This window comes from Amphiura filiformis, chromosome 1 (assembly GCF_039555335.1).
Source record: "Amphiura filiformis chromosome 1, Afil_fr2py, whole genome shotgun sequence".
NCBI lineage: Eukaryota > Metazoa > Echinodermata > Ophiuroidea > Amphilepidida > Amphiuridae > Amphiura > Amphiura filiformis.
Window position 1 is genome coordinate 5,284,295 of NC_092628.1, and position 16,183 is coordinate 5,300,477.

Sequence of the window (16,183 nt, forward strand, 5' to 3'; positions counted from 1 at the left end):
TAAATCTATTCCAGCTCCAGTGACAACCGCATAAATTTTCCTGTAATACATGTAGGTAAATTAGCATTTTACTTTTGAAAACTCACTATAACAGGGCTACGTAGTGCCCCGAGTTTTATGTCCCTCCATTAAACATTGGCCCAATCCTAATACTTGTGTCAAAATCATCTTTTTTCCCCCTTTCACATCATGCCATCACTTTATTAATTTTAATAGCACTAGCAGTTCGCTATGCAAAATGGAGGGCTGCATGTCCCTATGAACTGCAAGTAAACAGGGTTACATGCGCATTATCTATTTGAGGGAAACCGTGATAATTGGCCATATATATTAAACATCCACACATCCAAGTAACATCACGAGCACCAGCAGTCAATTTTTCACCCTATTTTTAGTCAATTAAATGGTGCTAATTAATTTAAATTTTGTGAATGAATAAAGTTTTTGCTTGTTTTATGCTTTGCGTTTGTTTATAATTTTCCTATATGCCTCCAGCGAGTGTGAGAAAAGTTTTAACATTGAGCTGAAACACTGAGTGCACTTCTCGTATTGTGAACGATTTGTGAATTACAGCAAGATTTCATCGCCATGGGCATAGCTAGACAAATGCCAAGTAATTTTCACTTGTGCATGATATGGCAAACAACAGCCTGCATACACTCACTTTGTACTGATAGTTCAGTTGGGGCCACTGGCTGCAACGCCATGGCATAGAAAAAAGCCTGGTTTACATAAAAGATATGAAACATAAAAAGCCCTGCAAAATGCCCACAACGTAGTACCATGTGGCATGATTAAGGTCCTAGCGTTTATCTACACTCTAGTTTGGTAACATCAGTGCATTATACACTGTTGTGCCACACGTATTCTGACAAACCAACCATGTACAGGAATAGGTTACAGTGTGCAATTCAATACTGCACAAGACCGGCAAAATGTGCGCTACGTCATTAACAAAACATGTGAAACAATATTATAGTCCATATACGTTTTCCGAGTCGGTAAAGTAAAACCAAATTTTGGGATTTTCTCAAAAACTGTTCATTTTTGCAGGAATCTGTTATGCTATTTGGATTCCTTGCATCCTGCCCTTTCTGAAAATGTATACTTTTATACATTTCTAATCATTACATTTAGAAAACAATAAAAAAACAATATCTAAATACTGACTTGCGGAAGGTATACAGACTATTATAGGTGGAACATGTTTTAATTGAAATGCATGTCACTGCTACTGAAAGTGCACACCAACAGGAAGTTTAAAATAATAAGCTAAATCTGACCAAAGTGTAGAATAATGATGCACATATATATCTCGCACAGTGAATTGTAATCATATTAATAAGCAATTAAGGTAGCGGTCATTATTCACAATATTTTATGGGGAATGCAATTTTTTTTGTGGGCAAAAAAGGGGAATCTGCACTTTTTTGCCAGGAAAGAGGGGTAATACAATGGTGCACTTGAAGAAATATTTGAACAGATTATAACTCCATTAAAAAAATCACCACCCCCGTGTAAATAGTGACCGGTCCCTAAATTGTCCATAAATCCCACACCACAATATCACATTTTATAGGCAAGCAAAACATCCCAGCAAATACAAAAATATTGTGTATATCCATGTACATCGTCATAAGGCTAAAAATGCTATGTCTCAAAGCCCCACACACAATTTCTAAAAGCGCATCTATGTCAGCTGAAACAGCATAATTACTCTTTTTTATTTATTTATTTTTTTATTTCCCTTTTTTTTATTAGTTTTTGCCATAAAATCATTTTGAAACATCTTTTGGAGAATATTTACTTGATTCAATACTCGCATTGTTAGGTATAGAACAATTATTGATATTTGTGGCCCATCACATCAAAACCGACCAGTTTGCGGCTGGCTTCATTAGCAGATATAAAGAAAATAAAAAGAAATTTGAACTTGTTTTACCTCATTAAACATATTTACTGTATCTGATTTCAACAAGTAAGGTGTCATTTAATGCTAAAAAACAGCAGATCCTAGTGTTTAAATCTCCATTTTCATTTAATTCTGCCGCAAATTGGTTGGTTTTGATGTGATGGGTCACATTTGTACTTCAATTGCGTAAATCAACCACAATTTCATACTGTGTACTCAAAAATTATATCTTAATTCAAAATTAAGTTTAAAAAAATATTTTTAAAAAAAACTACATTCGTTTTTTAAACTGTCCTGTGCTTTGAGACAGTGTATATTTTTAGCCAAATTGTATTAATACTGACATTCTTATATTATTATCACAGAATTTGGGGCCCACATTCAGTGGTAATCTTGATACCAAGGTTCTAGGCTATTTTAGTCTATTGGGAGGAATTATCCTATACTTTCTAGTAACTATGAGGTCTGTATACCCACTGGATTATCATGTAGACATTAATACAGATTTCTTAAACTAAAATAATCCACAATTTTATTGTGTATTTCTTTGATTTAAAAACAACTTGATGAAACAAAATACCTGCATGTTTAAAACATTTCCAATCATACCACACCACAAATTATAATTGTATTAGAAAAAGCAGCTTTTAAAAATTCATGCAAAATTTATAAATTTCATCTTCACATTTAGGCCTACACTACAGTCAGTACATATTGAACAAGTTTTATTATCAAAATAATATTGTTCCCCACAAAATGGGATCATGTACACTGGGAATTTAAAAGAAAAATGCCCTGCAGGGCATATTTGGAATGATCTGGGATCTGGACTTGTTTGATTCAAACTTGTGCTAGGCTGTTGGGTTTTTGTAGCAAAGATAATCAAACTCATGGACTATCATGTATCTAACTCAAAAATGATGAAATTGTGGGATATCAGGTTCATTCTGTGTAGTGTAATCAAGATTAATTAGCAAGTTCATTACCTACATTATGGTTGTTTTTTATTTTGCATGTATAAAATATTTGTGACCTGATCACTTGAGTATATTAACTAACACCATTAATTCCCTTTACAAATTCATGGTTTCAATCTCACCAGTTCATGAGAATATATGCATTATATTATTAGTACCAATTTCAGAACTGATGAATATTTCATGTTTTTGAAGTAACAATTGAAACCTTTAATTCACCATTGTGAATTACCCAAAAAAAAAAAAAAAAAGCAATACTCAATATATTTTAAACTGCATTGTGCAAATAAAAAATAATACCGTATTCATTCCAATAAGCGCCCAGGGCGCTTAACAAAGTCATTTTGGGTGGGCGCTTATTTTTTACCTGGTTTTTAGTCATCAATCACCGTCTGAAAGTATTTAGTCATTCTCAGTTAGTGCGCCCTCATATGTGTCTTAATAAAATATTATATTGACAAAAAAATTTTGAGGGCGCACTATAATAAAGATGGCCGCTCCCGCGCCGGCAAAAAATACGAATTTGAGACAGAATTAGCTCAAACTTGGCCTTTTAAAGGCATTTGCAGGTGGTTATTGTGAAGTATTTTTAATATCATACATCTGCCCACTATGAAATAGCGTCATAATTTAATTTTGGTGAACATTTTGGATACTTTTGATGCTCAATTTCCCTCATGCATGCATGTAAAATCACTTGACAGGTAAGCTTACTGGAAGTATTTTGACAACATTGGATGGGCGGTTAATCATTTCATATTGTGTTTGTTGCAAAGTCGCTGGTTGGGCGCTTATTGGGGCATGGGCGCTTATTGGAACGAATACGGTAAGGCCAAAAAAAAAAAGTGTTCGTTTGCCCAGACATGGGGTACAACGGAGTGGGTCGGTAGGTCGATTTCCTTTTTTTTTTTTTTTTTTTTTTTTTTAGATCTGTAGGCCTACACACGTGTTGCAGCAAGTGGGGCAAGAGAAAATAAATATATACACCAATCCGAGAAGCGTTTACTCTATTTGGCCACTTTTGACGGAACCACAGATGTACCAGTGCGGGAGATTTAATTTGTTCAATCAATTCATGATCGTGTATTGAAACTCACTGTTGTGTACAATTCTGTATAGCACACTAACAAGTAATTTATGGAACCCCCGACCTTGGAACGCCGCAGTTTTACGTTGGGGACACCTTAGTAATGGCCTAGTCGGATTGGTGTATACGACATTCAGCCAAGTTACATTTTGTACTTTTGTGTATTTAATATAAACTATAATGTATTTCAACCTTATCATATAAAGTTTAATCTCTTTGGCAACAAAATCTTGATAAAGATTCAGCATAAATTCAGTATAAATGCATGTCTTCTGCAAGGGTGACGGGCTGGAAGCCTGTCATACAAAATCCCAGACCATACTTGACATCCTTGGTTCTCTATGGTAAAATATTGGTGGGGAGGGCTAAATGGGAAGAATGAAAGCTGTGATTGCCTGGAATATTAACTTTCATGTGTCATTTGGCATATTTATAGGGAGAAAAACATCCTTTTCTTTATTTTTATATCATTGTAAAAAAAAAAAAAAAAAAAAAAAAAGTGTATGATGTTTTTTGATTTTTTGGGTCGGTCGTGTCTGGGCAAACAAACACCTTTTTTTTTTTGGCCTAATTATAAAATAACAAATGAGAAAAAAATCATACATTCACACAATTGTGGTACCTTGCAATGATATGGCAGTGACTTGCCCAAAAGAGAACTGATTGAAATCATTATCAAGGTGTAGTTGGTCTTAGTCAAACACATCTTTGGAATGGTTTTGGCACTTCGTACCCCACAAGCAAAGATATTTGAGAATCACTGTTATTAGGTAACTTCCATTGGAACATGTACCAATTGACTCAATTATGTAAAATTATGTTCCATTGGAACATGTACCAATTGACTCAATTATGTAAAAAAAATACAATTATCTCATGGATGCGAACAACAGAATCGTATAACAAAAACAAAATCACCTTTGGCAAACAGCGCTCAGGTAAATAAACTAAAAATGCATAATAGCTAGTACATCAACTGTCCATAAATATACAAAGTATCTAATATAAAAAGATTTAATACAACCTTCGTAGCACATGTATACATTAAGTTATGCATGCAATTTGTGTCATACACTACAAGATGGATTTTATCAAATAAAAAAGATAAAATACACCTCGTCATTGTATACAATATTTACCCACATATTTTTCAATAAATTTAGGCACCAGAAACAAATTTGTTCAATCTTTGGATCGACCGTCGATGCTGCTTCGATGCTTGTTATTGATGAACTAACAACTAATTAATCAGAGTTAACGTTAACATTATTTAACACTAAATATATTCGTCAATATCGCTACAGGCACAAATTACTATTTCATCACAATTAACAAAAGTAATAATAAGGATCGACCAAGCATCGATTGTCGATCAAAAGATCAAACTAATTTGTTTCTATTGCTTTACTGTGTCATTTTTTGCCCCCAATGTAAATAATACAAATGGCGGGTGATTCAATTTCCACATTGGGCTTTCTATGTAGCACGGGGCCTATCACCAATATATATTAGAGACACAAACATGCATCATAATCGCGCTACCATGTCTAGTACCAGCAATCCATCAGAGTGCTGAAGAAGTGAGCTTGGATAAGTCACGAAAATTACACGTAAGTGTGAAATCAATTTGCTTGTGTGAATCGGTTAAAATTTACACCAATATTATGCATCATAATAGCCCATAGAAAGGTATGGATGGTAACGTCAGATACCAAAATCTCTATTTTCATAAGGCTGTTGAGCGGGTCACCCACTTGGACCTTGTAATTATTACACCAATACCATACCACCTTTAATATATAAAACTTACATGGGTAATTACTTTTGCTTTTCATGGCCAATTAGTTTGGCTTTTCTTATATTTATAAATAGATATGATACATGATACTCCCTACTGGAAAAGCAATTTGGCATTAAAAGTAAATGTTTATGTTTCTATGACAATTTACTGCCTTCCTAGGATTCCTTGTGTCATTTTCTTTCTGAACATGTATACCTTTTTTATCATCAAAATGTTTAGAGATACAATAAAAATTAATATCTTAATTACTGCCTCGGGAAGGCATACAGATCTTTTCAAATTAAATGTTGTAAAGAAAACAAAATGATCGATCAGGGTTTATTGGTCCACAATTGCACACTTTCTACTATCACTGTGCATTGTCATAAATATACTTGTCTGGAAATTAGGAATGATTTTAAATTGGTTGCATTTATATTATGTACATCCTTAAGGGATCTGGAATGAGCGTTTTGAGCATTTTCGAATCTGAAGAATGTCTTTCTGATATCAAATAATTTTCATTTTATGAAATTCACGATATAATACAAATTTTATGACAAATTATTAACATTTGATATTTTTCACATTTTTGATATATAACCTTCCTCAAAGTAAATTTTATAAATCTAATGACGTATTCTTAAAGTGTATGTAGCTGGGAGGAAAAGCCGATGATCAATTGAAAATTTTGACCTTTCATATTGAAGATATGGATTTTTCCCAAAAAGACCTAATTTTTTTTGTGTTTTTGGGAAAAAAAATCCGTATCTTCAATACGAAAGGTAAAAATTTTAAATTGATCGTCAGCTTTTCATCCCACCTAAATACACTTTAAGTATAAATCATCAGATTTATAGTTTACTTCAGTACTGTTAAATATCAAAAATATCAATTTTAATCATTTGCCATAAAATGTGTATTACATTGCTAATTTCAAAAATCAAAATTATTTGATATCAGAAGGACATTCTTCAGATTCAGAATGCAATTCGATATGTCTGATGTGCTCTAATGTCCCACAATAAATACTGTCCAAACATTCATACCCCACCCCTTAACATTTCATGGAAATTCATCAAAAAAATTTACAGTCTCGATTTGTGGCCTTAATTTAAACACTATAAAAACCAAAACAATGATATGAATGACAAAATAAGTTAATTCAAAACATAAATTCACTATTAATGACACTGAAAACATATGAACACATTTAAAGCCTTGATGTACGATTTTCCTCAAATTTTAATTTTGTTATTCTTTATTCAAAATGTTGAAATAATATTAGTAATAACTGACGGGAAGGGTTCATGTCCATTTTAGGTTGAAATAACAAGGTAAAGTGAAAGAAACCCCACTGGATATTTTGGCCATTTAACACGCAGTTCTATGGGAGGACATAATTATCATAATTTTTAAATTATGATAATATGTCGAACTTTGCTCTGTTGACCTTCAAAGACAACAAATTTGGCCGATTCCATTTAGGTGCAAGTTGGGACATGTGTAAACATTACAAATATGCAAAAAAATCAGGTTTGGAAAAAATTAACCAATTTCATATTATAAGATCGTACATTATGGCTTTAATTAGGCACCAGGCACAAATGTGTTCGATCTTTGGATCGACCGTCAATGCTGCTTCGATGCTTGTTAGTCATGAACTATTAGCTAATTAATCAGAATTAAATCTAAATTTATATTGGTCAATTTCCCTGGAGGCACAAATTACTATTTTATCACAATTAACAATAGAATATTAATTGATTTCATAAATAATAAGGGTCGACCAAGCATTCGATGGTCGATCGAAAGATCAAACTAATTTGTTTCTATTGCCTTATGAGTCGGAAAACATTATGTTCACCATTACTTTGGCAAAAAAGGAGCAATAAAATTGTTCAATAGTTAACCAAGGAATACTAATACTACATTAATAATACATCAAGTTCGGTAGTGACGTTAATGCTTTTTCACGGTTGCGCCGCAAGTGTGCTGACAATCTGCCCCTGTACGAGCGCATGCGTGGATACTCAGCATGTTGAACTTAACACACACGATTCGATACTGCAGTGAGCAAAATACGCACCTACGTCACTACCAAACTTGAGGTGAACCAAATTATACTCCACATCATGCAAAAGTTTTTCTCTAATCGGGATCACTTAAAAGCAATTACAGCTGCTCTTTGCTACACATAATAATAATACTAAAAAGTAAAGAATATTTAGCTTCAGAAACAAAATACCAGAAGCTCACACAAATTTGCAATCAATTGCTGACAGCTTTGGACTTCAAACTGATGTATTTCTTTCACTGTTGTACAAATCCAAACAAAGTTATCAATTGTGGCATGAAATAAATTTTGTGTGTGAATATTCCAATAGCACCGAAATTACACCCTATACTGATTTTGAAAAGATCTACACAAAGATCTAATGCAACCTTAAAGCTCTCAAACCTTTGATAACTAATTCAAGAAACAACTACACTTTTTTAGAAAAGCATCAAAATACAGTAAAGATTTGCCTAATGGCACATAGGGGCTCCCTTGACATAACTACAATTTTAGGCACAATCTGAAAGTACCCTCACATAAAAATCCCATAAGAGAGGGCATGAACCCTGAATTCTTGTTGAAATTTTCAGTGGAGGGAGCTCTCTATTTGTACGTAAAATTTATCTTCCTAAGGCAAATGAAATGAGCTCATGTGTGCCATTAGGCTACTCGTTACGGTATTTAAACAAAACATATTGCATCAAATTATGAAAAACAGCCGGACATAAATTAGTTCTTTTAGAACTACTGTACATATAAGTTAATTATGAATCATAAGTAAAGTAAGATGTGATGTGATCACTATTAAGATAAAAAATGTTGGAAAAAATATGCAGTTTCCACTAGAACCAGAGTATTCTGCATACTTTATTCTGTATTGTTTGTAGTAAACGCTCTCCCAAAATGCAAAACATTCCATGCCATATCGTGCGAGTAAGCTTAAAACTTGCATCAGTCATGTCATATCAGTGATGATCACTAATTTGTATGGACAAAACCTACTATGACTCAAACTTCCAGTTCATTGCCTAATTATAGTAGAATTTCACTTATTCCATCAGATTCTTGTTTGATGATGCGCTTAATGGATGTAATTTCTTTGTCTTTACTGCAAAAATATCATGTTCCATGCAGTTCTGTGAGCGCCGCCATCTTGAATTTGAACCCGGAAGTGAATGATTCTAATGAAGTTCGTCGCTGATTTTGATAATAAACGCCACCCTTTTTGGAAAAATGCATTGCCCCGGGGTATTCCAACATGAATGTGTAGCATAAGGCCACAAAAAGAAAATTGTTTGATTGGCGTAACATATAATTTTTTTACTTTTAAAGCTGTAAATTGCATTTGATAAAGGCCTTCTTTTTTTAATTTAATCAATTAATTAATTTATTTATTCATTTTTTTTTTGCAAGAAAATAAAAAAAAAACCTCTTGGGTTGGGCCTAATTTTAGGGTCGGTCGGGTTACGCCAATAAAACAATTTTCTTTTTGTGGTCTAAAAATGATTCATTCATTTTGCAGGTCACTGCATTTATGTTACTTAATATTTTACAACATTGGTGGGACAAATTTGCTGTAATAATGTGTTATTTATTTGTCACAAAATATTGATTCTTAGACACATCAACATCTCAGCCTGTGCACTGATTTGTCCAATTAATCAAGGCCAAAAAAAAAAAAGTTTGTCTCAGAGACGTGCACACATGGGTATGTAAAATTGGATTTGCTACATAGCCCTACACACTCGCCTTTTTGTGTAAAAAGTTGGGTCTTTTTAAATCAACAATTTGGCCTCAAAGCGGCAAAAAAATATTTAAAAATGGGTCAAAAATACCAAAGAAGAAATCCTGTTTAATGCATAGCCCCCCCCAAAAACAAACAAACACCCAAATGTTTGACAGTTTCTGAGACAAACTTATTTCTCCTAATATGTAACACCCTTTCCTGGATCACATCACATCATACATTTACTGTAAGATTTCATTTGAATGAACACAGCATGACAAACATCTGCGTACACTATTTGATTTCTGCATGATTGGTTGGTATTTCCGATATATTTTTGCCGGACCACATTTTGTCCTTAGATCGCCTACTGCTCTAATTTGTTCATTCAAAGGAAACTTTTAATATAGTACATGGTCAAGACTCCTCTTTCAATGGGATATCAGTACTTGGTAGTGCAAAATGTGCCTAAAACATACTGAATGAAATGACACTCATCTGATTTATAAGGTTTAATGCTGATTTTGAAAAATGTCAATAAATACATTGTAAGTCAGATCCTTGAATTTCTTTGAGTAGTGTAGTAGCTATAATAGTTGGCACCCGGGTTGGCACCTATCATAGGTACATTCCTGCTATACCTTGTATTGCTTGGTAGTGCAAAATGTGCCCTAAACATTACTGAATGAAATGACACTCATCTGATTTACAAGGTTTAATGCTGATTTTGAAAAATGTCTGATCCTTTAATTTCTTTGAGTAGTGTAGTAGCTATAATAGTTGGCACCCGGGTTGGCACCCGGGTTGGCACCTATCATAGGTACCTTCCTACTATACCTTGTATCGCTTCAAATTTGGTAGGGACATCTCTGCCTATTTTAGGTTGTGTAGCCTAAAAAAGCGTGTGCTGTTATCACAGTCACATTATATAACAATTATGCTCGTGTGTAAAGGAGGCACAATCAGACCGCTCACTGCCAAACTTGCAGTCACACAAGGTATTTGGCTTCAAAGTTTAACTCAGAGGTACCATGGTTAGAGTAAACCAAAGAAGAGTCTTGCCTTGTAAATAAAATGGAATTCACAACCATGTTGTTCGCAATATTCATTACATTCTTGATAGTGGTGGTGTTTATGTATGTATGGATGTGGTGTGTTTTGGTATGCATTAATTATGTGTGTGCATTTATGTAGGTTTCCACATGAGTGCGTCACACCATAGGCCTATGGTCATACAAATGGGCTTCCCTTTGGCTTTTTATGAACTGTTGACGGATCCACCGAATCTTTTGCTATCCACTGCTGGAAATTCTCCACCTGTGCAATACTGTTTGATAACCTAAAATGCAAGTACACAAACAAAAACAAAAATATTAAGCACACAAATTAAACAGTCAATTTTTAATAGATTTGTAAAATGTTAAGCATGTTGCTAAAATTCTCCATAAAATGTTGCTATTGATATCACACTTGCAGATTTAATACTAACAATAACACTATGCCATTCTAAAATTTTTCCTTTTGGAACAAAATTTTTCCCATAAGGTTGTACCTGAACCCATGATTGGCTCCACAAGGCATACCTAATAGGATCACACACCATAAAACACCCAACATCTCCACAGGGAAGATCTCCTGAAGACCTTTACTTTATTGTTACAATCAATTAACCATTTATTTAGGTAAATCACATAAGTCTTTGCAAGTATACCCAACATATCATCATTTGATGTCGCGCCGACTTGCAATGCGCAGTAAGTATGTTCGCTAAACGATGTGCATATCGGTGTGGCGCATATACTGACATCAAAATTCAAATGGCAACATTTCAATTTACAGCAATTTCCAATGCCATGTGGTGCATTTTTCCATATGGAGCATTGTTTTGTGCCTCCAAAAGGAAAACTATCTCCATAAGGTTGTTCATAATCACATAAGGGGTACACCACATGGGGCATTTATGGGAAAATACACAGTAGTAAAGTGTGCCGAGGCTTGTGGATAAACGTCCAGGAGTTGTCCCTGTGTGTTGTGCCTGTGCATAGCGCACTATAAATCACTGTGCTTTTTCCTTTTAGTTATTGTTGAAAGTCTAAAACTGGGAGTACTTACTTGCTAAAACCTACTAGCAGTGGTACCACCTCCTGCCTACTCAGTCTTAAAGTATGTTTCTCACTGGTGAAGAGTATCTTCAGTGCTGTACCAAGGCCTTGAATCTGTAAAAAGTGCACAGAAAATTTCCATTAATAGAAAGTGCTCCTGCAACAACGGATCCTTTCATCAAGATGACATTGTTTGTTGTGGGCTCCTTACAGTACATGTACTTCATTATTTTAAAAATGTGACCATCCACCACGAAGTGGTAGTAAAGTCGGCCCTAGGTCATTTTCTGTTTATTGCAGATTGTGAAAGAGTGCACTTTCAGCTTTAAAATGACACCTCAACCAGCTTCATAGGACATCTGGAAGTTAAGTTATGGTTCATCAAAGGTCACATTCCTATCATATTTTACATAGAAATCCATATACTGCTTTTGATTGTATCTCAAAATGGAAAATACCAACTTTACGACCAGTTTGTGGTGGATGGGCACAAATTATGAATTTAAATAAGACATTGTCCATGCAGATTCAAGTTGTTATTCTGTGATAGAAATAGGAACTGTACAGCCACTGCAACTCAATGCCCAAATGATTCTTTCCCCAGTGATTTCAATCCAACTTTCATGCCAACTTTATGTATGTATAACACCCAATGTTTGAATGAAGCACATGTATGTGAATATTCCGCATTAGATTATGAACATCACAGGAGCTTTCTGAAACACTTTTAAATTTAACAGGGCCTAACCAAAGTAAAGATTACTTGTAAGCTTTGGATGCATTTAACAAATTGCTGACGGACTGACTCACACATCACAGGAGCTTTCTGACAAACTTTCAAATTTAACAGGTCCTAACCAATGTAAAGATTCCTTGTAAGCTTTGGATGCATTTAACCAATTGCTGATGGACAGACAGACAGACTCACCTGCAGTTTGCCCCATAATTTACATTTGTCACATCCTACACAATCCATTATACGTGAAATGTTCCAGAAATGACTACGGAATTCCTCCTGTCAACAGAAAAGAGATTGTACATGAGTATAAGAGCATAACGGCATAGTTGCTGAGGTTGTGATATATTCATTACTAGGTTCAGTGTTGGTATGGTATGGGAATTACTCTGTACTTGATGTCGTACTTCATGATCTTAAGCTCTGCCAAGAATGATACATGTACGTTGCACATTTCTGTACAACACCTCTACTTCATCAAATAACTTGTTCCACTTATACTGCTTCAAACTAGAAGTACAAACCAAATCTGTGGCATCAGGGGTCGATGCTTTGCTTCACACGCACTGCGTGTTAACAAATGTGATGCATAAAGAGCAGCAGTTAGCATGCCAAAGAAGCATTTACACACGCATTGCACTGAAATAATTATTCTCATACATGTACCTCCAGTTTCCGAGGTCTATTTACTTCGTACTTCTGAGCAATAATATAAGACCAACCCAAGCAGTAGTAGCTATAGATATCCCAATTACTTACTTTGAGTTGACTGGCTTCCTCTGGGTTTCCTTGGAACATCAGGCTTTCATTGAAGTGATTATTGAAGGATTTAACCACACCGAGTAATTCAACTATTCCTTTCTTCACATCTTTATCACTCTCATTGTTCCCTGAAACAAAATCAAATGTCCAACTAATATTAACTGGGAGTAAGTAGCCTAGTGGTCAGAGTACTCATTTCTGGTATCAAGAGGTCCTGGGTTTAATTCCGGGTGGTGGTAACTAATTGTGGTATTGACTAGGAAAAGAAGTCTGAATTAAATTGACATCGTAGATTAAATTCAAGACTTCTAATTAGAATGGGTAAATGAACCACTAGATTACTCTTGATTTCGGAGGGGACGTTATGCAATTGGTTCTGTGTATAGAGAATCATACCTATACATGTATATCAGTTTTGAAAAAAGAAGGGTGTTACCTCTCTTTGTCCCAAACCTCCCCCACCCACTTGGCATCCTAATGGACAAATAAAATGCTACAGGGAACTGAAAAAATGTCGGCTTACAAGTACAATTTGAGTGTCTTATCACTCAGTATACATACCTGTATAAAATGCTTCTTTCTCCAGTATTGGTGCCGCTTTGGCTATTGCACGTAGTACTACAAGATATGTGAAGTAGAGATTCTTGAGTCTCACTGGTCCCTCTCCATCAGATGTGACTGGATCAAAGCGTCTCTTGAACTCCTCTATGTTGGGTCCCCATGTCTCCCCTCCAAATGGATCATCTACAAAGAAACACAAGTAGCTTAAAGGCACCATATTTATATCATATCAAAAAACACTAAACATACATATCGTATATCATAAAACTCCTGTAAATCATTTTCAGTTAATTATAGCAAGCAATTATTTGCCCCATTACCTACTTGTACTGAATTTGAAAACTAGATTAGTTTTGATTTGAACAAGGAGGGTCTTACATTCTCCTGGATTGACACCTTTAACAAGTTTCATACATGTGTTTGAATTAAATACTCTTTCTTCTCATAAAATACCAACTTTTAATTTACCAATTTTTTTGGTTAGCAACTATTCAGGTTTAGTTGATAATAAGAATAGCAAAAATAAATGCCATATCACAAAGATATGTTCTTCGATGTTGCTGTGGATATCAGTCTATAGAATTTTTGTCATTACAAAATAGACAAGATGATTGTTAGTTAGAGATTAATAACTGCGCATCGGTTATTTGGAGGGCATTGTGAAAAATCTAAACATTTTGCCTTTGGAACCGAAATATCCCGATTCCGAGGTCCAAAGAAAAATGTTTAGATTTTTCACAATGCCCGACATATTACCGATGCAAAGTTATTAACCTCATTCATAACCGTCACTTTCATCTCTTCACTTTACAAAATAACAAACAATTTTTACCTTTTGCCTTTCCAAAAATCGATCAGGCTAAAACAGGATGACCAATAACAAAAGTGTGAATCACAATCTGTGCAAATATGGTAGAGCGCAATCCAAATACTGCGACCAGCGCTCTCGTTATTTGTTTGACGCACAACACGGCGCGCGGAGGTTACTAATATTTACGCCGATGGTGTGGAGGTCCACTGTTGTTTATTAGTGACCGCGTTCAGCGTTTGCGTTCTGCCAAATAAATAAAAATGATTGGATCGCATGTATCGCGTATATTAATGAGGTTATGAATGCCATTTAACACAATCCTACCTGATAACAAGTAATCTGCACAAAGATGAATGTTGATGCTGCTATGCAGTCCAGATACCAGTCTATAAAACACACGCTTTTCTAAACACAATCCTGCAATGTAAACAAAGTAAACACTGAATTAATATAAACTATTACATGTACATGACCATTCTGGTAGTCTGTGATTTAACACAATATTCTATAACTTTGTTACTGAGAAAAAGATAGAAGACAATTCACACTTATTTATTTTTCCTACTTGTTGTAAAATGTTTAGATAAGTTTTAAAATTATTTATGCACAAAAGCTAGGAGAGAGTAAAAATTATAATTTACATATTATTCAGAAACATCTACTTTCAATTGCTTGTAGTTGTGGCTTAAACAAATTTCATGCTCAAAGTATAAAGTGTAATAATAAAGAAAATAAATAAAATAAATAGAAGACAAATTATTATGTTGAATAATTAGTACCATTTAGGCCTACAACTCAAAGTCAAACCATTGCATTCAATTACATTGTATACATTCATACAAATTCAGACCAACATTTGTGACATGATCAAGGGGAATGAGTCACATGTCGACCCTAGTCGAAAATGAGTTTTACATATGTTTTAAAGAAGACATTTAGAGCTTTCAGAAACTGAAAACCCAATGTTGATATGACTTTTCTTTGTGAAGTAACATCAATTTATCAATTACTGAAAACAATATAAAACAAAAGAATTTTAACACTTTCTTTGCCAATATTATCTCAAAATCAATATTAGCGACATCCGACTCATTCCCCTTGATCGTGTCACATTTGCTTGGAGACCTATAAACATCTCAATAAGTCATATCAATCTCTTCAATTATCAAATTTGTGTGAACTTGACAGACCTAGACATGCACACATACAAATGCTGTGCATCAAAGTGCTATACCATCACAAACACAACTCATGACCAAAGTATATACAATCTGGATACTGCAATATTCTAAGAGGCTTTATTCCATTATCATTTTTTCATTTTTATTTTCTAAAATTCTACAAGGTCATTTTCAACAATTTTGGTATGTTGAAAAATTATCATTCCAAGAGCCCAGTATAACAGGGTATCCATGTAAGAATAGTACTGTCACAAACTTTTGGGTATTTTTTAAAAAACAGCTATTTGGGGAATCAAAACACCTATTTCCCAATTTTGACAATTGATCAAGAGGTTCCATTATTGAATTATAAAAATTTTAAAATTATACCCCATTTTGAATCCATTCCATAGAGTAAAATATGAACTATTATGTAGGTCTAGTTATGAACAATCATGACAATAGACGCCTCATGGTATGCTCTAGTGCTTAGTACTGCAGATACCGTAC

The 16,183-nt window shown here is 34.3% G+C and overlaps 1 protein-coding gene across 5 annotated transcripts in view; it reads right to left on the reverse strand.

The window, feature by feature from the left end:
• Positions 1 to 9,684: 9,684 nt before the first annotated feature.
• LOC140150972 (ERO1-like protein alpha) overlaps positions 9,685 to 16,183 on the reverse strand; it is a 74,564-nt gene continuing 68,065 nt past the window's right edge. For 4 of the 5 annotated variants that reach the window (XM_072175271.1, XM_072174522.1, XM_072176065.1 and 1 more), the window contains 6 exons: positions 14,838 to 14,930; positions 13,703 to 13,885; positions 13,139 to 13,269; positions 12,572 to 12,658; positions 11,654 to 11,757; positions 10,339 to 10,880 (listed from right to left, as the gene is read on the reverse strand). In XM_072175271.1, coding sequence (XP_072031372.1) covers positions 10,772 to 10,880; positions 11,654 to 11,757; positions 12,572 to 12,658; positions 13,139 to 13,269; positions 13,703 to 13,885; positions 14,838 to 14,930 — 707 coding nt within the window. In that variant the 3' untranslated portion in view covers positions 10,339 to 10,771. Of the gene's footprint in view, positions 10,157 to 10,338; positions 10,881 to 11,653; positions 11,758 to 12,571; positions 12,659 to 13,138; positions 13,270 to 13,702; positions 13,886 to 14,837; positions 14,931 to 16,183 lie in introns of those variants that run through there. The other variant, XR_011858998.1, reaches the window with a different exon arrangement.